This window comes from Artemia franciscana, chromosome 2 (assembly GCF_032884065.1).
Source record: "Artemia franciscana chromosome 2, ASM3288406v1, whole genome shotgun sequence".
NCBI lineage: Eukaryota > Metazoa > Arthropoda > Branchiopoda > Anostraca > Artemiidae > Artemia > Artemia franciscana.
Window position 1 is genome coordinate 30,541,618 of NC_088864.1, and position 23,348 is coordinate 30,564,965.

At 34.1% G+C, this 23,348-nt stretch overlaps 1 protein-coding gene across 6 annotated transcripts in view; it reads left to right on the forward strand.

Moving 5' to 3' along the window:
* The window catches only part of LOC136040082 (sister chromatid cohesion protein PDS5 homolog B-like), a 112,070-nt gene that overhangs the window by 83,320 nt on the left and 5,402 nt on the right, over positions 1-23,348 (forward strand). For all 6 annotated transcript variants that reach the window (XM_065724160.1, XM_065724195.1, XM_065724198.1 and 3 more), the window contains exons 19-21: positions 6,582-6,844; positions 8,070-8,321; positions 17,868-17,991. In XM_065724160.1, the coding sequence (XP_065580232.1) occupies positions 6,582-6,844; positions 8,070-8,321; positions 17,868-17,991 (639 nt within the window). The remainder of the gene's footprint in view (positions 1-6,581; positions 6,845-8,069; positions 8,322-17,867; positions 17,992-23,348) is intronic.

The window sequence follows — 23,348 nt, forward strand, 5'->3', positions numbered from 1 at the left end:
TCTACGATCCCTCTTCTTAAAAAATTCTCACCCCACCTTGGAAATGCAACTTTCTGGCACTTGAAATGATTGCTTATATAAGAGATGCAATTTCTACCGAAGATGTGGGTAACACTGACATGTCTTCCTTCGTTTTTATATTCATTGTTGCAGCAAATCATATTAAAGAGCGTACGGCAGCTCTTTCTACCCAAAATTTAAAAAAAGATCTCGTGAGAGAAAATTACGAGTTGACAGTAATTCGCTTTTATTACCATTTTCAAAATTAAAATTAGTGATTAACTTTATCAGAAACCATTAAATTGAAAGTTTACAGGCCCCTACCTTGAAAAACAAGAAAAATGACATTTGTGTATGAGTAGGACTGATGTGTCTTTTTTGTGTGCTTGTAGTCTACTGGAAGATTGTAGAGAAATTTTCAAGGGCTCATTCGATAGCTGATGCACGCCTGCATTTTGCTTTTTTTTAATTTGTTTTGATAGTGCCGGAGAAAAGTATCATATGGTAAGAAAAGTGGCACTCTTTGATACTAGCTTCGAAGTGCAAAGGCTAGGAAATTTAGAAAGTACACCATTGAAATAACCAATGTCGACAACTCTTGACTGAAGGTTTACAGTCGCCAATAATGGTTTAAGCAGTAGCTGCAGCTTAGTAAAAACCAATCTACGACGCTTAGAAAATGGAATTTGCAAAACGGGACAGGAAACTGGCAAGTAAGATTAATGAAAACTAACCAATTGATTCTGATTTAAATATGGTAACTTTTTATTCAGGTTCGACTGAACAGTAATTTTTAATCACCACAAAATGTTGAGGATCATGGTTACATCCTTACCTACAACACTAATGTCCATGGCACTAGAAATTGTAAAAACCCGTTTTCAAAGAAACTGTTTAGTGGTAAATTTTTTCAATTGACACTAATTCAAATATACTGTTTTTTTCTTATCCAGATTCAACTGAACAACACGCTGTAATTGTAAAAATCGTTTCTGTTTGGAGAATTCAGAAAAAAAAAAATAGCCAGAAATCTCTTAAACATGACGAAAATTGTCTAAAATCCATAAGTAGAAGTTTACAAGGGAATTTGCTCTTTCTAAAAAAAGGAAGATTGCTTTTTTGCACGTGTAACACTGGTGTCTTTTTTTCTTCTCTTTTTTTTCACGAGGTCATCATTAAAAACCGATGGTGGTAGAAAGACGAATCATGGATCGTGTAAAAGTTAATATTGATTGTGACCTATTTCTGTAAATCGACACTGATAGCACCACCCTTGGTGCCACATGGCATCGGGAAGAGCCTTTTTTGTCCCATTTTTGAAATACAGTGAGCTAGAAAACAGGAAAGCACATCATGCCATCGTTGAAACCCTTAACTGGAGATTTAGTGTAAACACTAGAACGTAGAACGATTTTATTTAAGAGACTTTGTATTTGTAAAACTAATAGCTGGCAAGTTCAGTTACTCAAATATATGTCGCAAAAAAAAAAAACCCTTAATAATTGCATACTAACCCTACGGGGAAATCTTATGTATAAGGGCCAAGCAGCAAGTGTTGCCGCGAAATGTTGAACGAGGTCAGAAATAAATTTTCTTTTACATTTGAACCAACTTATGTTGACCTTCTTTGTATCACTTTTTTAAACAGACAAAAGACTTTTCAGGTTTATTGTGTGTTTCGATAAAAAGAAAAATAGTGGTAATGATAATAATAAAAAAGATTATCAGTCTGTCTTTAGATGAGATATTTCACCAGCAATGGTATTGATAAGTTTTAGTGCATCATTAACATTCTCTTAAAAACTAAAACAAAAGAGAGATCTATTTTAGTATATTGATGTGCTGGTTGAAAAAGGCGACTCATTGCTAACTCCTGTCGTATATCAACAGCTCCCATTATATTTTATGCTTTGGAAACGTACTTTAGTATTATACAAGATAAAAAAAAAACCCCATAATTTACACCCCAGAAATCCAGTTATCTGCCTTCTGAAGCCTTCTATATCTGCCTTAAGTTCTAAAGTGAATGTGTTGTCCTAACAATACCTGTACACCTTCACTTCAGATTTATCTTCAACGCAATCATATGTTATTTATTCTAAAACTGAATAGAAAGTGATTCCTCGGATTGGGCTCATTTTGCAGAAGTCTTTGCTAAATTGCGTTACCAAATCATATAAATATTTCCTAAAATGCTTTGTTTTTCTTTTTCTAATAAAACCTCTGAAAACGCCGTACTATGCAAAAATGTGTATTGTCTGCTAAATGATTATAATTTTTAAATGTCGAGAAATATCATATATTAATTTGTTTAACCTAGTTTGAGAGACATAATATGATGCTATGGTTGAAAAGTAATATTTTATGTTCTTTTTTGTTTAAATTTTGGTCTTTATTTGCACAAGAAGAAATTTTTCTGAATCTCTCAAAGAAGCGTTCAAAGCTGGTACGTCCCACAAACATTCATACCTCTGGTGTTTAAAGAAATTAGATGTGTCAGGCATCATATACGGACGAAAAAGTGCATGCTATCCTTATTCAATAAAAATTTGTGCATATTTTAGTAGTTGTAGATGTTTGGGAAATCTATGAAAAAAAAAGTGAAGATCTTTAAATGGCAAAAAAGGAAGAAGATAAAGGATTACAAGAATACCCCACAGGATGATATCGGGGAAGAAAAAACAAAAAAAAGATCACAAGAATATCACGCAGAATGATAGATACTTTAGACTGATGCTTATGGACTTCTATGAACCAAAACGTCTATAGAAAAAACAATAAGAAAAGGAAAATTAAAGATATCGAAGTAAATTGCGAGAACTATAAATTAATTTATTAAAAAAAGGAAGCTAAAAACTAAGTAAGTTTACAAGTACTGTTTACAAGTTTACAAGTATTTGCGGTTGAAGCCGTTAATATTTGTCGTTGGTCTTGATCGATTAAATGAATTAATATAAAATATAGACCATTGCTCAAAATCTTTCAAGTGGAGAGGGTATGGGAGTATTGTTAGGATCTTCAAAGAGTCTACGAATGTTCTTGTGGTCGTTGCTCTTCAACGCGTTAATGTTCTTGTGTGCCATTACACTCTTACTGCTTAAAAAATACAAAAGGATCCCGTTTTTAATCCTGTGAATATCCAGAATACAGAATTGTGCTTCTTTAGTTCGAAAGAAGTAAATTAGATTTGTCAAACTGCAATTGTGCAAGTAGTTGATATATTAGAAGGAAGGCTTGAATTTGCGCGCATGAAAAGAGAAAACATATTTAGAGAATCTTTTTCCGGACATTTTTCTCAAAAGAGTATAGAGTAAAATATTCATATGAGAAGTCAAATAGATAGTGACAAAATATTTGAAAAATCATGGACTATCGGATGGGAAGACTTACTCTCCCCTTTTCGAATGCGTGTCTGGATAAACTCAAAAAGACAGTCGTAAACTGGTTTTGAGAAGAGACTTCAAATACCAAACGTTCTTACCTGCCATGTTTACCAACAATTTGTACTCAAACTTATCATAATATGTTTTTTTTTTGAAGCCTTGATGTGGACATGAGCCTTAGGTTTCTCTTCAACGATTATATGAAATAGTCCAAAATAAATTGTGGATTTGTGATTGTTTCTTGTGTTTTTTTTTGTATCTTTTCTGTGAGCTATACCTGATTAATCACTGCCACATTCTATAAAGATAAATGATCCCATTAGCAAGGGCTTGAGTGACATGTGACAGACATATAAGAATTCCTTTCTTTAATGTCCCATAACAATTAATTTGACAGTATTGAATAATAAATAGCTTTTTTTTTATACCGCGCCAATTAAAGGACTGAAAATAGGTTTCTGGCAAATAGAACTTACACTGATTGAGTCGTTGGCGTAACTTGTCTATTTTCACGAAAAATATCTTGTTACGTACAATTAGAGATAAATTCTTTGTTGGGTAAGAACGCATTGCTTCAGTCAGTATGAAGTGCTTAGCTTCAACCCACTTTATGTTAAGGGATTTGCAAAGCCACACTTCATTAATATTGTTTCGTCATGGACCAAAGGGAAACTAAACATACAAAAATGCTGGTAGTTCACGTTGTATCTCAACTTGTTCTTGCGGCACAAAAAGAAATGAAAAAAATGGACAGGATAAAGCCAATATTTTCTTTTAAATCGTACGATTTCTGTAGCGTTGACTTGTAAAGAGCGATTTGACTCATTCAATCAAAAATTGAAAGTTCAGACGATGTGTTTGAAGTGTTGAAAATAATCCAAAGTTCTGAGTCCGTTTATTCAGCAAAAATATGGACAGAAAACGATTAACACAAATATTATAATATTTACGATTGTAAAATCGTAAGAATCCTTTCAATTAGCACGATAAACATAAGTCATAAACACATCGAAATCATTTCAGTAACGTTGTAAAGAACGATTTGGCTCATTCAGTCAAAAATTCAAAGTTAAGAACCTGTGTTTTAAGGGTTGGAAATAATCCAAAGTTCTGAGTTCGTTTATTCAGCAAAAGATATGGACAAAAAAAAAAAAAAAAAAAAAAAAAAAAAAAAAAAAAAAAAAAAAAAAAAAAAAAAAAAAAAAAAAAAAAAAAAAAAAAAAAAAAAAAAATCATATTCCTTCTGTAAGACAATGACCAGGAATACTGGGAGAGAATAAGGGCAGTCATTTCCGTGTCCCTCTGCGTCATGGTTCCAAATAGTCGTCACAATTTTAAGATTATTATTTAATTCAAGCGTTCCAAAAGAATACAATTAAGGAGGAAGGGCAATGATGTTGTAGCCGGAGAGACAAGAACCCTTATTTGTAGAGATGCCTCATTCTTCAGAGCTATTTTTTGGTATAAAAGTTATGCGTGCTACGTTATTTTAAAAACGGAATTCAGTAAGGAATTTTGTTGTATATGAGTGGATCTACGAAGTAGGCTGTTGACACCTTAACCTTCCACCCTCTCTAACCACCAGTTGGTGAACAGCTGTCCCTTGTTTGCATATGCCTGTCTGCTAAAGAGTTGACGGGGAAGGGGTTTGGAGGGTTATAGACCCCATTTGCGCTTCTAGCCAAATAGGTTTAAATTCCTCCGTGAATTAGATTTTGAGAAGGTGCAACATGCCCATCCATTCTAATAAAATATGACTGTGGTGCGTTTGGCATTATTTGGGGCCCTCGCTCTTGAAGTTGCTTGAGGGTTTTCTTTCCTAGAGATATTTTATTCGAACCTTTAAATCATTCTGAGTGAAGTGGATGTCTTAAAATTTGGATCCAATGATATGAATTTGTAAAATGGATTCTCTGTCTTGAGCTGTATTCTGAGGAAAAGTTTTATTCTGTTGATTGTCGTAAAGTAAACACAGGAGATAAGACTTATCTTCACTGAATTTTTCATGCCCTTTAGTCGTAACTGGAAAAAAGATGGAAGCGAGAACTGGAAAAATTCTAATCTAAACTGTTGTTTTAATATATGTACCTAGAGCGCAAATATGGGAGGAAGCAGCATTCCCTTACCACTCCCATTTTCGTTATGTTCTCAAAGTAGAATAAATTGTTTGAACGCTTAGAAATGTTCACGTTTTGGAGTCTAGATTTTTATCCTCTTGTAACAGAATAGAATGTGCGCATAGCTTTAAGTTAACATGAGCACGTCTCTGTTGAAAAAAAAACAAAAAACAAATAAATAATATGGACTTGGTAATCTATAAAGCTATAATTGTAGCAATCGAAAATAGCAATTGATACTTCAATGTCAACGAAATAAGGAATAAGGAAAATGTCCTGCAATATAACCAATGGTTAAATAACAAATAAAATACTGCACAAAGGAGTTATGATATCTTTCTGTTGCCAAAGTGAAACAGACTTGGTGGTAAACATTAGCTAATTCACTAGTTATCCTCCTCGTAGATTCGTTCTCTAATCTAATTCGTTCCTAATCTGTTCTCTATGCGGGAGCGGTTCCCTAAATTCTTGTTATTACAAGGTCTAACAGAAACGTCTGGTGGATCTAATTCAAGCTTTGTGCGAAGTAAGAGTAAACATCCTAGTTTCTTCTTTTGCCATTCTACACCTGATCCTCCTCTATGGGGGAAGCGGTCACTAAATTTTTATGGTAATGATTTATTCTAGTAAAAGCTGTCAGATCTTGACTAAACTAGGCTGGAAATAAGAATCACTGTCCTACTTGAAAATACCCGCACCTAAACATCATGTGTCTGGAACTAATACAACAATTAGATATCACTAAGGTAGATGTTGTTTTCAAACTTATTAGGTTACTATTAAATTTATTAGGTTGCTTATTACTATGAGCGATGATCGCCCTTTATTTACAGTTAATAATCATAAAAGGCTGGATTTACAGTTATAAATGTGTGTTTTTTGTGAGCTAAATTAGTCATTGCCTCAAGTCTAATGAAGTATTTCTATGTATTTTGCTTTTATTTCTCTTGCTATTATTTGAAGAGAAGTATGATGGAGATGATTATCTGTACTTCAGATGTCAAATTACTGTTAGGGTGAACTGCCACACTCTTTTTTCTGTTATGGAGTCATGCTAATACGTACGTGTTTTTTTTTTTAGCTGAGGGAGTGAGTGATGCATTGGGTCATATTCTCCCTGACTATATGCTTCTATTTGCCATCACAATTCTTACACATTGTCCAGAATATGAGCTACATGATGATGCCGGTATTTTGCACCAATTCAAAAAATGTTTATGGTTTATATTAGAACCACTGATCAATAAGAATGAAGGCTATTCTTTTGGGTTTTATAAACAAATGATTGAAAAAGCAAAGAACTGTAAAGATGCAACAAACCCTAATGACGCGGAAATGAATAAGGTTAGTCTATTTATTCCGCTTTTTTTGTCTTATAAAAAGAACATTAAAGTTGAAAAAAGGTCAATTGTTAAATTAATATAATGGGATACGATGTTATGTTTTCATATAATAAATGTCAACATTAATTACATAAAGCACCTAATCAGGCAGCATATAAAAGATAAAACCTATATTTGGGGCGAGATTTTAGCTTAAGTTAGATATGCCTAATAATTATGTTTGTGCAGGTAACAAGCAGAGTCTAACTGTCTTAGAATATTTTGGAAATAGGACAATGAGGTGACCGGACTGGGGTGCAGCATGCTTTGTTTATCCGTTACTGTGGTGATGAGGGTTGTGCCATGTTTTTTTTTTTTTTAGATGCATAGTTAGCTAGCTTTTTATCCAGCATCACTATTAAGGGAGATGCTTGCGGGGAGGGAGGAGGAGCAGCAGGTTCAATATATGTTGTGCTATCAGCTTCTTCTAGTTATATAATAGCATCTGGTAAATTCATCCAAATTCGGTTGTTTTGTTAGCCTTGTGTATAGTTGAATTAATTGATCTTCTAAAGTAGATTTGAATTTACTGATTCGTTTGCATGGTTTTTTGTTACCTGTTTTAATTTTACATCTAGTTATTTTTTGTGTGCTGCTTCAAAGCTATGAAGTACAATATTATTTCATGGTTTATACGTTTATTTGTTGTCCCTGGCTTAGAAGTATGATCAGATGAAGTGACATTATTAAAATTGCTCATTTTACATTTTTCTGAAAAACATTAAAGGAGTTAAATATCGTTTTTTGAATGATTTTTTTTTCATTAGTGAGAAAATATGGTATGTTCTAACTGTAAAATCGAAATTTAATGTCAGAAATGAGGGCTCAGATTGATTTGTTAGTTTGCTGCTTTGTCGGAGAAACGGTGTTTGGCCTTGTTACCATTAAAAAGTGTTCCTATATATATGTAATATATATATAATATATATATATATATATATATATATATATATATATATATATATATATATATATATATATATATATATATATATATATATATATATATATATATATATATATATATATATATATATATATATATATATATATATATATATATATATATATATATATATATATATAATATATATATATATATATATATATATATATATATATATATATATATATATATATATATATATATATACAGACACGATCATGGGAATTATACATTTTTTCAGAAACTTTGGACAATTTGTGATTTGGCAATGGTTTTGATTCTTCAAAAGACTACCAATTTTGATTTGAAAGAAGGAGAAGTGGAAGTTCGGATACCTCCAATGTATTTTCTGAAAAGTGAAGATCCAAATTGGGTCAATGCTGCTGTTTATCTTCCCCTTGAGCTTCAACACAACCTGAAAAATGTAGCACCTAGTGCTAGTATATCACATCCCATGCAACGAACTACTAAGCGACCGAGGATAACCCATAATGTATGTTTCTGATAATTGTTATTCTTATTTTAGGACATTAGCTTCCTCTATCATAAGAATTGCAGGAGCTGTAGAAATAGTTTATTAAAGATAAAACAGACCGAAGTAGAATGAACTACGCTTGATTTGCTTGGTCCGATATTCTATTACAATATAAAACATTTTGAATACCTAGTATAATAGAACTAAGGTTCAAGGGAATGATAATAATAAATTTAGTAACATGCTCAAGTCACAATAGCTGAAATACATCACCAAGAAAATATTGGTAATGATATTTCGTTTGTTCCCTTCAAAATAAACTTTCGTTAATTAGTAAAGCGACTTAGAAGAAAAATTTGAGATATACAAGCCAACCAAGTAATGTAAGTCAGCACATCTATGTTAAATGTAAGTTAAATATAACTTAAATCAAAACATATTACAAACATTAGTTTGGCTAATGCCCCCCTCCCCTACCCCTCTCTTAACCACAAAAGTCCTAAAATCTATTGTGTCATTTGCGTTTTATGGAAAACTATATGTATTTTAGACAGTGTGCCTAAATTTTCCAAAACGCTGACGAAAATAAAAATAAATCATACAGTTCGTGGTAACGAACTGTAGTAAGAAGCGACCCGGCTCAATAGTAAACGAAACGCTAAAAAATCGAAATTTTGATGATAAAAGATACATCAAAAGAATCAGATTTTTATGCTGATTTTAAATATCATGAAAAGAGAAATCACCAATGCTACAGCACAAACACACAAAAAAAAGAAAAAAAAAAAGAGAGAGACAGAAGGAGAAAAGGAAGACTGTTTTCCTAAATTAGTGATTAATATAGACCAGCACTTGAATGAGGCCTTAACCCTACTCATCCATACAATCACATAGGTCAAACAGCATAGCCACACACAATCAACCATAAAGAATAATCCATGGACAGGCAGTCATGTCGTCAATAAGTATAAGTCGTCATTTACCGAACAATAGAAAAAATAATATAGACAAATAATTCAGAGGCAACACCCAACATAAGGGCTCATCAGGAGAATACACTGGCCTATATAGGGTTTCGCCACTCTAAATTCTCTACCCAGCACAGTGTTGTGGCTACCACAGAATATCCATGGCATCCCCGCGTCAGGTATCACCCCCAAAATACCTGCCTATGAGAAAAAAACAACAACAAAAAACAGCAAATGTAAAACAACCAAGTAAAACCAAAACAAGCTTATCTTGTTAACATATCCCTCCCTTTAGCAACAATAGGTAAACTAAATATTATAAATTTTACCAAATCACAAATATTAACACATTGCAAAAAACCTGAATGAACTAAACAATTATAGAATTCATCTTTACCATGTGGCTAATTTTTTAAAAAAATCCGCTCAATTAGAAACACAATTCAAAATAAATAGCGCTGTGACAACATTTCTCGAACCTCCGAAATTAGTTAAAAATTTCTTTAAGTATTTCTAGATAATTCTTTTGATATTTATTTAAAAGTTCGTTATAATGAAAACTAAATTTTTTAAATTGCCAAGTTAATTTATTTGCAGAAAAACCTCTTGATATCAATTTTTGGCTTAAGATTTTACATCTATTTTTAAAATCAATATAATTACTACAAATCCTTACAATTTAAGACCAAAATATCATCTAAATATCTTTTATTATTTGACAAAGCATGTTTTAAATTAATTGGATTATTCTTATCCATCATATATTTATATTCTAGTTGACTTAAAAACAAGTCAGCTATAAATGGGCTGGCATTCCCCCCCATGGGAATTCCCATAATTTGCTTGTACAAATCATCCCCAAATCTTATATAAGTATTGTATAAAACAAATTCCAATAACTCAAAAATCATATCTAAGCTGTAACATCTCAAGTTAACTGTAGTATTAAAGCAGTTTGTCCATATGGCTTTTTTATTATAACTGTCTATTTTTAAGAACCTTTTACTAGATAAGAGGAAAGATTTCTTTATAACAGTTTTTAAATTATCAAACACTAAATTAAGTGATAAATTAGTATACATTGTCGCAAAATCGAAAGACTCAATTCTTTTAGCTGAAACCATTGTTAAAGAATCTATCACCTGCAGTGAATTATTAACACTCCAATATGGATTAAAATTCGAAAAATTTTTAATACCAGAACAATAGGTTTTAAGTTTATTTACAATTTCCTTTAAAATTAAAGAGAGGTCAGTAGCAGCAATGCGGGTTGGACATTTAGCTGCTCCAGCAATAAACCGTGGTTTAGGGGGATTCTTATGAAATTTTACAGTCCAATATAGGAAAGGGAACTTTTTATCATTGTCATTTATTTTAATATTAAAATTTTTAAAAAGTATTTCTTCAGTCTTTTCAATTAAATTCTCATCCTCTATATTTACCTTTTCATAAACATTAGTTGTGCATAACTCCCTTTTTAAGATATCACAATACAGCTTCTGACAAATTATGGCAAAATTATTATTAGCTTTATCCACTGGCACAATTACAAATTCATTCTTTAGATTAGCAATTGCTTGTTTAATCTTCGCATTATAAAATAATGATTTAGTGTTACTATTTTTTAAGTTAGAATATATTTTATTTCTTACTCTACTAATAATTAAATTCTAAGTTTCATCAAGTTTAGTCTTTGTCATCAAAAGTTACGAGCCTGAGAAAATTTACCTTATTTTGGAAAATAGGAGGAAACACCCCCTAAAAGTCATAGAATCTTAACGAAAATCACACCATCGCATTCAACGTATCAGAGAACCTTATAGCAAAAATTTCAAGCTTCTATCTACGAAAATGTGGAATTTCATGTTTTTTGCCACAAGACAGATCACGGGTGCGTGTTCATTTGTTGTTTTTCTTTTGTTTTTTTTTTCTTTTTCCCAGGGGTCATTGTATCGACCAAGTGGTCCTAGAATGTCGCAAGAGGTCTCATTCCAATGGAAATGAAAAGTTCTAGTGCCCTTTTTAAGTGACCAAAAAAATTAGAGGGCACCTAGGCCCCCTCCCACGCTCATTTTTTCCCAAAGTTAACGGATAAAAATTTTGAGATAGCCATTTTGTTCCGCATAGTCAAAAACCATAATAACTATGTCTTTGGGGATGACTTACTCCCCCACAGTCCCTGGGAGAGGGGCTGCAAGTTACAAACTTTGACCAGTGTTTACATACAGTAATGGTTATTGGGAAGTGTACAGACGTTTTCAGGGGGATTCTTTTGGTTTGAGGGGTTGAGTTGAGGGGGGGGCTATGTCGGAGGATCTTTCCTTGGAGGAATATGTCATGGGGGAAGAGAAACTCAATGAAAAGGGCGCAGGATTTTCTAGCATTACTATAAAAAAAAAATGAAAAAATAAACATGAAAAAGTTTTTTCAATTGAAAGTAAGGAGTAGCATTAAAACTTAAAACGAACAGAGATTATTAAGCATATGAGGGGTTCTAAAAATACTTTAGCATAAAGAGCGAAGTATTTAGGAGGAGATAAATACATCGCTCTTTATGCTAAAGTATTTTTAGTAATTTCACCTACTTATTCTATGGCCTTTCTGATTCAGGGGTCATTCTTAAAGAATTGGGACAAAACTTAAGATTTAGTATAAAGAGCGAGGTGTAAACAAGGGGACAAACCCTCTCATATACATAATAAAAATATAAGAATATAAAAGTTTGTTAGGTAAGTTAATTCTTAAGTTACGTATATTTTTTACTAATAAAAACGTTCGTTAAAAATTAAAAGTTCTAATTACCTTTTTAAGTAAACGAAAAATTGGAGGGCAACTACGCCTCCTTCCCCAAACCTTATTTCTCAAAATCGTCTGATCAAAATTAAGAGAAAGCTATTTAGCCAAAAAAGAATTAGTATGCCAATTTCATTTGAAAGTAAGGAGTAGCATAAGGAGTAGCATATTAAGCATATGAGGGGTTCTAAAAATACTTTAGCATAAAGAGCGAAGTATTTAGGAGGAGATAAATACATCGCTCTTTATGCTAAAGTATTTTTAGTAATTTCAACTACTTATTCTATGGCCTTTCTGATTCAGGGGTCATTCTTAAAGACTTGGGACAAAACTTGAGATTTAGTATAATGAGCGAGGTGTTAACAAGAAGACAAACCCTCTCATATACATAATAAAAATATGAGAATATAAAAGTTTGTTAGGTAAGTTAATTCTTAAGTTACGTATATTTTTTACTAATAAAAACGTTCGTTAAAAATTGAAAATTCTAGTTACCTTTTTAAGTAACCGAAAAATTGGAGGGCAACTACGCCTCCTTCCCCACGCCTTATTTCTCAAAATCGTCTGATCAAAATTAAGAGAAAGCCATTTATCCAAAAAAGAATTAGTATGCCAATTTCATTTGAATAATTTATGTACGGAGAGCCAAAATCAAACATGCATTAATTGAAAAACGTTCAGAAATTAAATAAAAAAAAACTAGTTTTTTTTTAACTGAAAGTAAGGAGCGATATTAAAACTTAAAACGAACAGAAATTACTCCGTATATAAAATGGGTTTTCCCCTCCGCAATCCCTCGCTCTTTACGCTAAAGCTTTTAATTGTTTTAAAAAGTATAATTGTGGCTATGAGTCAAACTTTAGCGTAAAGAGCGAGGGATTGCGGAGGGGAAAACCCATTTCATATACGGAGTAATTTCCGTTCGTTCTAAGTTTTAATATCGCTCCTTACTTTCAGTTAAAAAAACTAGTTTTTTTTTATTTAATCACTATAATAATCAAGATGGCTGGAAAGAACTAATTAAAATAAACTGAATATTTAATATGTAATAATTTTAGTTCATGGAAGTCTCAGCAATTCGAAATTTATTTAATTGTAATTGTTTTAAGTTTTCAGTGTTATAAATATAGGAAAAATGTTTGGAGTTTATTTTGTTTTCAATAAAGCACAAATCACGCAGTAGCATTTATAAATTTTACGTGATAGTTGAGGGGAAGTGGGGCAGTAGCCAAACGCCTGTTTGTAGTATTTTTTGTTCGTTTGAAGTTCGAATTATCTTTCTGTTTAATTTTTCCTCGTTTTAGGTTTGTTTATTCATCTATATCAGTGTCTGTTATCTGCATGTTTGATATCGTTATTTGTTTTAATTACTCTTCGTTTTGGGTTTCATCTATTCTTTTATAGTAATTTCTGGTCGTTTTAAGTTTGAATTATTATAGGACTTATTTCTTTCTGCTTGAAGTTTATCATGGCTCTTTTAAAATTGATTTTATTTTGTTTTTGATTGCCAAAGTTTTGTTTTATTGGTTTATTTAATGAATGTTTCTCCAGTTTTTCAGGTTTTCGGCTTAGGAATTTAAATATTTGATTGTAATTTACTTCTTAAGTTCCACATGGTGATCTGAGCATTTGTTTTGATTGTATTCGATATAATTATTGTATAATCTCGTGTAATCTCGAAATCGAGGTTTGGAACGGTTCTTGAACTAAAACTTCAATTAATTAGAATTTTAAACATAATATGAAAAATCATAGTGAAAGAATGTTCTATGCATTGCATGAGAATGAAAATGGAATTAGAGAAATATATTTCAGACACGTGGCTCACTTCTCTTTATTTCTAACTCTTAAACTTTTTTGTTTTAATGGATTTTACGTGAGTTGTTAAGTAGGTGTGGTCTGAAAAAAAATATCATTCTGACAACCTGGATGCACATAGTTTCTTTTGATTGAGTCCAATATCCCTCTCAGCATTCCTTGGAAATTAAAACTTAATATTCAGCCGTTTTTAAGATATTTCACCTACGTCTTTCTGACAACCTGGATGCAAATTGCGTCTTTTGATATATTTCAGCATACCCCTCAACATTCCCTAAAAGTTTTTACTGAATGTCATTAGCCGTTACTGACAAATTGCAGATATGCCCTTTTACAATCGGAATGCAATTGTTGGCGTTTTATTAAGTTCAATATCCCCTCAACGTTCGCTGAAAATTGCAACTTAATACCCTTAACCCTTCCTGAGATATTGCAGACATGTCCTTTTGATAATCTGGATGCATATGGCGTCTTTTAATGTAGTTGAAAATCCCAATCGACATTTTTCCTTAGCCTTTTCGGGCACACCCAGGATCAAATATTCTCCCGTTTACAACGATAAATCCTATATCTAAGAAAAATGGTAAATTGCATAATTTGCAATCCTTGTTCCGGGGGTTGTGGGAGGCATGGTATTCTCTTAGGGATAGTTATTAGACCTTTTGAATACTTCGAAAAAACGAGTTTTCCAAAATTTTGATCACCTTTGGGGGATATTTAAAACGGGTGATGGAGGGCTGATTGCCGTCCTGTCATTTTCCAATATCCCCTAAACATACCCTAAAAGTAAAACTGAATAACCCCTAGGCATTCCCGAAATATTGTTGATACACCCTTTTGACAACCAGCACGCAGATTGTAATTTTTGATTTTGTTCAGTAGTCTCCTGAACATTTTATGAAAGTGATTGCAAGTAGAAGTAGTCGCAGTCGTAAGTAGTTGCAGTCAAAATCGTGAGTAGTCGCAGTTTAAAGTATTCGTAGTCGAAGCAACGAGTAGTAACAGTTAAAGTAATCGTAATCGTAATCGTAATCAAACATCGACCTCAACATTCCTAAAAGGTTCCCCTTAATACCCTTAATCTTTTCGACGCCCAGGGTCAATCATTCCCTCTTTCCTAATGATAAATCCTGTATCTAAGAAAAAGGGCAGATTGTGTAATTTACAACCCTTGCCCAAGGGACCGTGGGAAGGGAGAGGGGGAGACGGGCACAGCGTCCCAAGAGACATAGTTCTTAGACCTTGCGGCTATTTTGAACATAATGGCCTTTTTGAAGTTTTGATCACTTTAACATTCCCCTTGCCCTGAAAGTTTCCACTCAACACCCCTCAGCCGGTCTTAAGATAGTGCTGATGTGCCCTTGTGACAACAAGAATGCACATAATGTGTTTTGATTTTGTTTGATATCCCACTCAACATTTCCTGAAAGTTTCAGGAAACATTTCCGGAATATCAAAAGCCTTTTTTTAGAACCCATGATCAAACATGCCCTCTTTTACCAATAAAAACCTTATTTTTAAACAATGGACAACTTGCTTAACTTACAGACTTGCTCCAAAGGCTTTGGAGGCCTATGCCACCCCCAGAGACATATTTGTTTGACCTTCAGACTATTTTGAACAAGATGGCTATCTTGCCATCTTGAACAAGATCGGATTTTGTTTGGGAATGGACAGCTAAAAAGAGTGTGGGAGGGAAGCTGTTTGCTCTCTGATCATTTTCGATATTAAAAAAGACAGTAGAACTTAATTTCTAATTGAATGAGTCTCCTCCGAAGTGTCTATGACCACCCCTTCTGCATGAAATGGTTCTATGGAATAAAATAATGAATAAATAACACGTTGAGGCCTTGTGGGTCTCTACCATACGCAGTGCTAGTTCGTTGCCTCTGATACAAAAATGTGCTATTGTCTAGTGAAGAAGCTATTGTATTTACTGAATTGATGATCAGTATTTTGTAGTAGGAAGCTTATTTATATACTGTTCCAAAATTGATAGTTTTGCTTTCAAGAGCTTGTTCTGTTAATGAGTTATACGAGTTTTCTTCATTAAAGTGACAAGATGTCATCTCCATAAGGATAGTAAGAATGAAACAATACGAGAAATGCGAACATAAGTAATTGAAACTAACATTTGGGCTTGGGACCTAAGATAAGTTGTGTATCTAAACAATGCGGCTCTTAAAAACACCCGAAACCCTGAAGGATGATCCCTCTACGTATCTTTTTTTTTATCGTTGATTGGTGCTTCAATGACTGGGAAAAACGAGGCAGTAATAGAAACTGCTGCACAGAATAGTGTTAAACGTCCCTCTAGAGCTTTAAGTTTGTTTATTCAAATTTTAGATGGTATAGTGCATAAAAAATCCTAACCGACAACATATGACATAGCAGCATGGTAAGGGGTCTGTTATCTATTATGTCTCTCACATATGGTTCGGTGATTCATTCAAAAGCTATTTCAATTTTGCTGGCTCAAGGTTTTAACACTTGCTGTAGTATTATGGCTTCGATGTTGCTAATAACTATGTTCGTTTTCAAATCTCTGACAATTTATTTTCACCACTGATTAAGCTTTAAGCGCAGGCTATCAGTGACCTGTGCTAAGGCTAATTTAGAGCACGATCGCGTCAACTTTCAACATAAACTGGCATTTATCCGGTGTTTTTTTTTTTTCGTAAGTAGTATTGACTTGAGTTATATTGTGGTATGCCTTCAATATGCTGTTGATTGAAAGCTCACTCATCGACCTACTGGCCAATATTGACCAAGGACTACGCAAATATCAGTCTGCGTGTCAGTCCAGCCAAAACTGAGTCTCATGTTGTAAACTTTTTTTTATCACTTAAAACTCCTACCCGCACACAGTCTTATTCGTAAAGATTGAAAAAGAGAAGTTTTGCCAGTATCGAAACTCAAGTATATCAGTATCACCTACAGAGCTGATTTGAGAAGCTCAAGAGCTTTCGTGGTTGAGCAATTTATTTCCGGTCTACGATTGAATTATGGAAAATCAGTAGTTATTGTGTTTATATTTACCAAACATATTTTGGCATGTTTGTTCTTAGCAGCTGCAATCCCAAGAATTTACTACATTTTGGCATGGTCTTTCACGCTATGGCACTGACTTGCAAATACAGACAAGTCTGGGCAAAAGTGTTGGAAGTTTCTAATGGGCCTCCCATTTTATATCCGATAAACGATTGTTTTTATAAATACCACGTCAATGACTGTTTTGTTTGTCTCTTCATTAGAAAAATGGTCTATAGCAAGGAACCGAATCATGTCCTTCGACACGCCTTGGGTATTCCTCCTAGTAAATTGAATGATAATAACTTTCTTTTGTTGTAGTATGTTCTTTTTTTGAATCTTTAGAAGTTAGTGAAGTTTATTTTTTTTCAATACTCCGCTTTTATCTTATTTTGTTACAAGCGTATTTCCAAGATATTGTTGTTATTATTGACTTCCATACACCAGGAAGGTCTCATAGATTAGTCAAGGTATTTTAATTGTTCAACTAGGCTATTGATTATGCCAAGAAAAGGGGAAAGAATGTGCACGGAAATAGATTAATGTAATCTATGTGACATTTTTGTTTTATATAATGTGAATTAATTACAGTAAAATATTTTCATTTTGTATTGCAATTGCCCTAGGGATTATAGAGCCAAAAATTATTATTATAATGAAACGAAGGGATGGAATATCTTTGAGCGGCAAATAAAACTAAATACTTGGAATGTACTATATAGACTGACATATCTTGAAGACTGAATAAAGTCTTACTAGAGACTTCCTACTTAACCATCCTTCCCCCTTCATCTGAAACAATTCTTAAAAAAAAAAGAAAATAGAAGTTCTGGGAAAATGAGAGGATTTCTTTTAAAATATTTTAGCTGTTTTTGGCAATGCATGCAATCTAGGTGCTTCTATATATGTTGCCTACTAAATCAATTTTAAAATGAATTTGCCATTATTTTTCCAGGAGAGTAAAATTATTGTTGGTACCATACCCATGGATGATTACGAAGATGAAGAGGAGGAGGAGGAAGAAGTTCCTCCTCTCCATAAAGAATCCAGACTTGATATATCTACTCGATCTAATCAAGGTGAGTGACTGACTCTTTTAATTGTTGTTTTATAAATTGTTTATTTTTGAACGTTTAAATTTATTTAAGAAATAAGAAGAATTAATCCGTTTATAAAAAAAATACTATTGGAAAACCCATTGATAGATACGAATGGTTTTTTTTACAGACAAATTATAATTTAGATAATTGATAAGTTCTGCTAAAAGTATCGAAGGAGGAAAAGTTAAAGAATGTTCAACATTCTGAAAACTCGAAAACACATAGCCTTTGCGAAGCCTCGAAGAATATTTTTTCAGTCGAAACGTTATACAAAATAATATTTGTGGACCAGTGTGGCGAATGCTTACAGACTAAAATATTATTTTATACCCCCCCCCCCAACTTAATACGCAAATCAATTCTGAAGATACGCTATTTTGACAATCTAAATGCACATAGTGTTTTTTGTTTGTTCAAATTTGCCATCAATATTCTCTCAAATTTTACCTTCATAGACTTAGCCTTAATAGTACTAGTATCACAGTATTTTGGTGGTAGTAGAATTAGTTGCATTGTTAGTGTTGTATTAGTAGTAGTAGTAGCAGCAGTACTAATAGCGGCAGTAGCATGGGGATATTGCATTTTGGGCAGTTGAACATCGCTTTCATGATGTCCCGGAAGTTTCACCTTGACACGTTAAGCCGTTCCAAAAATATTGTTGATGTGCGCTTTTGACGCCCTTTTTACCTTAGTACTACAAGCCTTACAAGCTGTTGCAATTAAAGCATTAGTTGGAGTAGTTTAGTAGCAGTCGTAGCATAATTAAAAGCAGCAGTGGTATTAGTTTTAGTAGTGATATGCAAATATTACCTTTTTTGCCAGTTTCACTTCCCCTTTAAGTATTCTCTGAAAGTTTCAACTTAATACCCAAATCAATTCTTGAGATACGCCCTTTTGACAATCTCCATGCGCTCAGTGTGTTTTGATTTAGTTCGAATCCCCCCTCAATATTCTGTCAGCTTTTCACCTTTGTACGTGTAGCCTTAATTCAACTAGTATCACAGTAGTAGGAATAGTAGTAGCAATAATAGTATATAATTATTAGTAGTAACAGTAGGAGCAGCAGCATTAATAGCAGTAGTAGCAGGTACATTTTGCCTTTTGGCCAACTGAACATCCCACTCATGATGCCCCTGAAGTTTCCTCTTGATAAAATAAGCCGTTCTAAAAATATTGCTGATACGCCCGTATGAGCAATCTGTATACACATAGTATGTACTGATTTAGTTCAACTTTCCCCTCAACGTTTCCTCAGATATATTTTTTAATACCTTCTGCCATATTAGTTTTCGTACCTGACGTAGTATTTGCAATGATAGTGGTGTTATTAGTAATAGTAGTTGTGGTAGCAGTAGAAACAGCAGTATTGTAGTAGTTACACCCTATTGACAACCCATATACACATAACATGTTATGATTTGGTTCAACACTCCCCTCAGCCCTCCCTGAAAGGCTCATCTTAATTCCTTTTGTATTTTGGGAAAGTAGAAGTCAAACATGAATAAACCAAAAACCTTATATGCCCCCAGGGCATAACTTTAAGCCGTTGCCCCAGGGCCCTGGGAGATTGTGCAAACCCCGGAGGCATTGATATATGTTCTTGGGACTATTTGAAACAAAATTGCCATTGCATAATTTCAATCAGATTAGTTTGGTGAAAAGAGAGGTAGTTGTGGGGGGGGGCTAGCTGCCTCCATCACTAATGATTCTTAAAAGGGCACTTCCAATTTCAACCAAATGAGCCAGCCACCTCTAAAGTTTTTACAACCATCACTTCAATAAGAACCTTCAATTCCCCAGGGGTATAACTTATAACCCTCGCTCTTAGGCTCTGGTGGTTTGTATCAAGTCCAAAAGCCTTTTAATAAAAGCACTGTCTCAAAATTGTGCTTCGATCACTTTGACGTTTAAAAAGGACACTAGAACTTCTGATTATCAATCCAATGAGTCCCCTCCAAAGCATATACGACTACCTTTTCTATAAGAACCTTATATGCCTCAAGGACATAGCTTACAACCCTTGCCCTAAGAGCTGTAGGGGGGTTGTCTTCCTCACAGACATAATTTCCGTACCCTTCAACCACGATGAACCAAATTGTTATCTCCAAATTTTGATAGGAGGTGTTAAGGGAAATGATTCGTGGGGGGGGGGGGGGGGCTGGTTGCTCTCAAATCACTTTGACTCTTAATGGGCACTATATCCTCCAATTTCAAATAAAATGAGCCCCATCTGAAGTTTATACGACCACTCATTCCATAAAAACCTTATATGCCCCCAGAGGATGACTTACAACCTTATCCTTAGGGTACTGGGGGGTTATATCAACCCTAGAGGCATTGTTAAATGTTCTTTAAACTATTTTGAGCAAAATCGCTACCTCACAGTTTTAATCAGATTCGTTTGATGAAGAGGGGTGTCGGGCGGGGGGGGGGGGGGGTGCTAGCTGCCCTCTGTCACTTTTGACTCTTAAAAGGGAATTATAACTTCTAAAGTTCAACTAAGTGAGCCTCCTCTAAGGTTTATACAACCATCCCTTCCATAAAACCTTAAATGCCTCCGGAGCATAATTTACAACCCTTGCCCCCATGCTCTGGTGCTGTCCTCCGATCACTTTGACTCTTAAAAAGGACACTAGAGCTTCTGAATACCAACCCAATGATCCCTCTCCGAAGTTTATACCACCACGCTGTCTATAAAAAGCCTTATATGCCCCCAGGGTATAACTTACAACTCTTGCCCTTAAGGCTGGAGGGAGGTGGGGTTGTCATCCTCAGATACATAATTTTCGGACCTTTCAAATATGTTGAACAAAATGGACATATCAAAATTTTTATTAGAAGTGTTTGAGGAAATGGTGGGTGTGGTGGGGCATTTGCCCTCCTATCACTTTTGACTAATGCAAAGGGCATTAGTCCTCTTAATTTCCAATTGGCTACGCCGACCAAAACGGCTATCTAAAAATTTTGATTGGGTGTGTTTGGGGAAATGGTGGGCGTGGGAAGAGGGGTAGTTGCCCTACAATCACTTACGACTATTAAAAAGGGCACTAGCCCTTTCAATTTCCAATCGAATGAGCCCTTTTCGAAGTTTCTGCGACTACTCCTTCGATACAAAGTGCACTGGTCTAAAACAAACCAAAAAAGGAAAGAATACATTGTGCCAACATCGTTCTTTGCTTAGGCAACGCTATTGCATTGCTTATGATTGTGCATAAATGACATCGCAGTTATCTGTCAGCATACAAAGCTTTAATGTGATTTTCTATCAATGCAATTATTTTTTCTCTTCATCACAATAAGTGGCACCGTTTTGTTTTTCTAATCCGACAAGTGACACAGTTTTTTTTTCGCTCAAAAAGTGCCATCGTTCTTGTACCATGTAATTAATGATTGCCTACTTTTTCAATGGTTGACGTGATCACCAAGTGATCTGTTGCTCCTTACTTTCTGTTAAAAAAACAAACTTGTTTTTTTTTATTTAATTTCAGATCATTTTTTAAGTGATGCTGGGAAATCCGGCTCCCCCTCCACATAAAATTCTCTCCCCCCTTGAAACCTTTCACGTAACTCCCCTGACCCTCCCCCCCCCAAAAGGAAAATCCCCCTCCTCCTGAAAACGTCTGTATACTTCCCAACAACCAATACTATATGTAAACGATTGATAAAGTCCATAACTTGCAGCCCTTCCCCCGGGGACTGTGGGGGTTATATATTTTATTTTATATATTTTGAATAAGTAACAAAATTCGATTCTTTTGATGTATCTATTGTTATCAAGACTCTGCTTTCTAGAGTTTCGGTTACTATTAAGCCGCACCGCTTCTTACTTACAGTTCGTTACCACGACCTCTTTGATTACTACGTACGTGTATGTTGTATCTTGTACATTCTATCCTCCCTGGTTATTATTTCCATCTTTGGATAAATTGGTTGAGGTTAAAGAAAAAATAGATCTACGTTGCATGAGTAAATTGGTTGTATAAATTGGTTGTATCTACGTTGCATGAGTAACGTGAGGTGTTGCGGCAACCTTTGTTTGGCTTCGGCGAGTAAAGTGTTGCGAGAGCAACACTTTGGTTTTGTTTCCTTGATTTGATTATACGCTGAAGTTGTTAATCTGTAAGGAACTTAAAATAAATACTAGGTAAACCAACTCGCAAAGGTTGCAAACTCCTCATTGCAACTAGCAGAAGTTGCAAACCCCTCATCGCGGAAGATGATTGTAGCCTGACAGTCGATTATTACTTACAAGTCCCCTACATGTCTTACCACTGGAACCAAATTGGTCTTTCCATCAAATACGCCGGAAACAAATAGTAGGTACACCAATTAGCAAAAGTTGCGAATCCCTCATTGCCGAAGATGATTATGAGCTAACAGCCAACTGGTGCTTAGAACTCCCCTATATGTTTCAGAATTGGTATCGGCCTATTTTTGGTTTTTTTGTGTACCTTATTACTGAAGTTGTCAACCCCTTTAAACTTTCAAACTGGTATATCTCATGAACGAATTTTTCTACCAAAAAATGAATGACATATACTTTAATCAGCTCATCAAGAGCTACTGACTGCCTTCGAAAAAAATAATCTATCTGTCTTAGTTCAAAAGTTGACTTTTTTCTAAAATGAAGTTTTTAACGTCATCACTTAGAAGGGAGAAAAGGATAAACTCTAATTTATTTAGCAATGAGAGAACTTTTAAAGTTTAAGAGGCACATCTGATACCACTTCTCTACCGCAATCCCAAGGTCGAAAAAACGAATGATAAACTCAGCTGAAATCACGAACAGAAATGGGTAGAAACAATAGATTTTTGGCCCCAGGCAAGAGTTCTACGAAGCTTTCCAAAATGCAAAGTCATATTCATCAATCCGGCCTAAGGTCCACACTTTCCGTAAAAGCCGCAGAGGTTAGAACCTTACCACTTTCTAGGAATAAGCTGAAATCGGGGAATTAGAAAAAAAAAAAACAAAAAAAAAACGACAAAGCCAATGTGTTGCTCTCGCAACACAATTCAGGTATCAATTTCTCTATACCTTTAAATCAAAGGGAGTCAAAAAGAAGTTTGAAGCCAAAAAAGTTTGTTTTTACTTTTTTCGAAATATGCCTCAACCAAAATATATTCAAGCGACTGTCATCCTTGGGTGTCATTTTTGTGTCTGATCATTGGAAAAAGTTGGGAATTAATGATAATATTAATTATATATTTACACGTACCTTGAAATTTCCTATGAATTCAGTCATCATTAGTAGTCGTGTCTTTTACTAAAAAAAATGCCGGTTATTGATTATATATTTTAAAAATAGTGACTTTTCTAAATGATGGATTACTTTTTC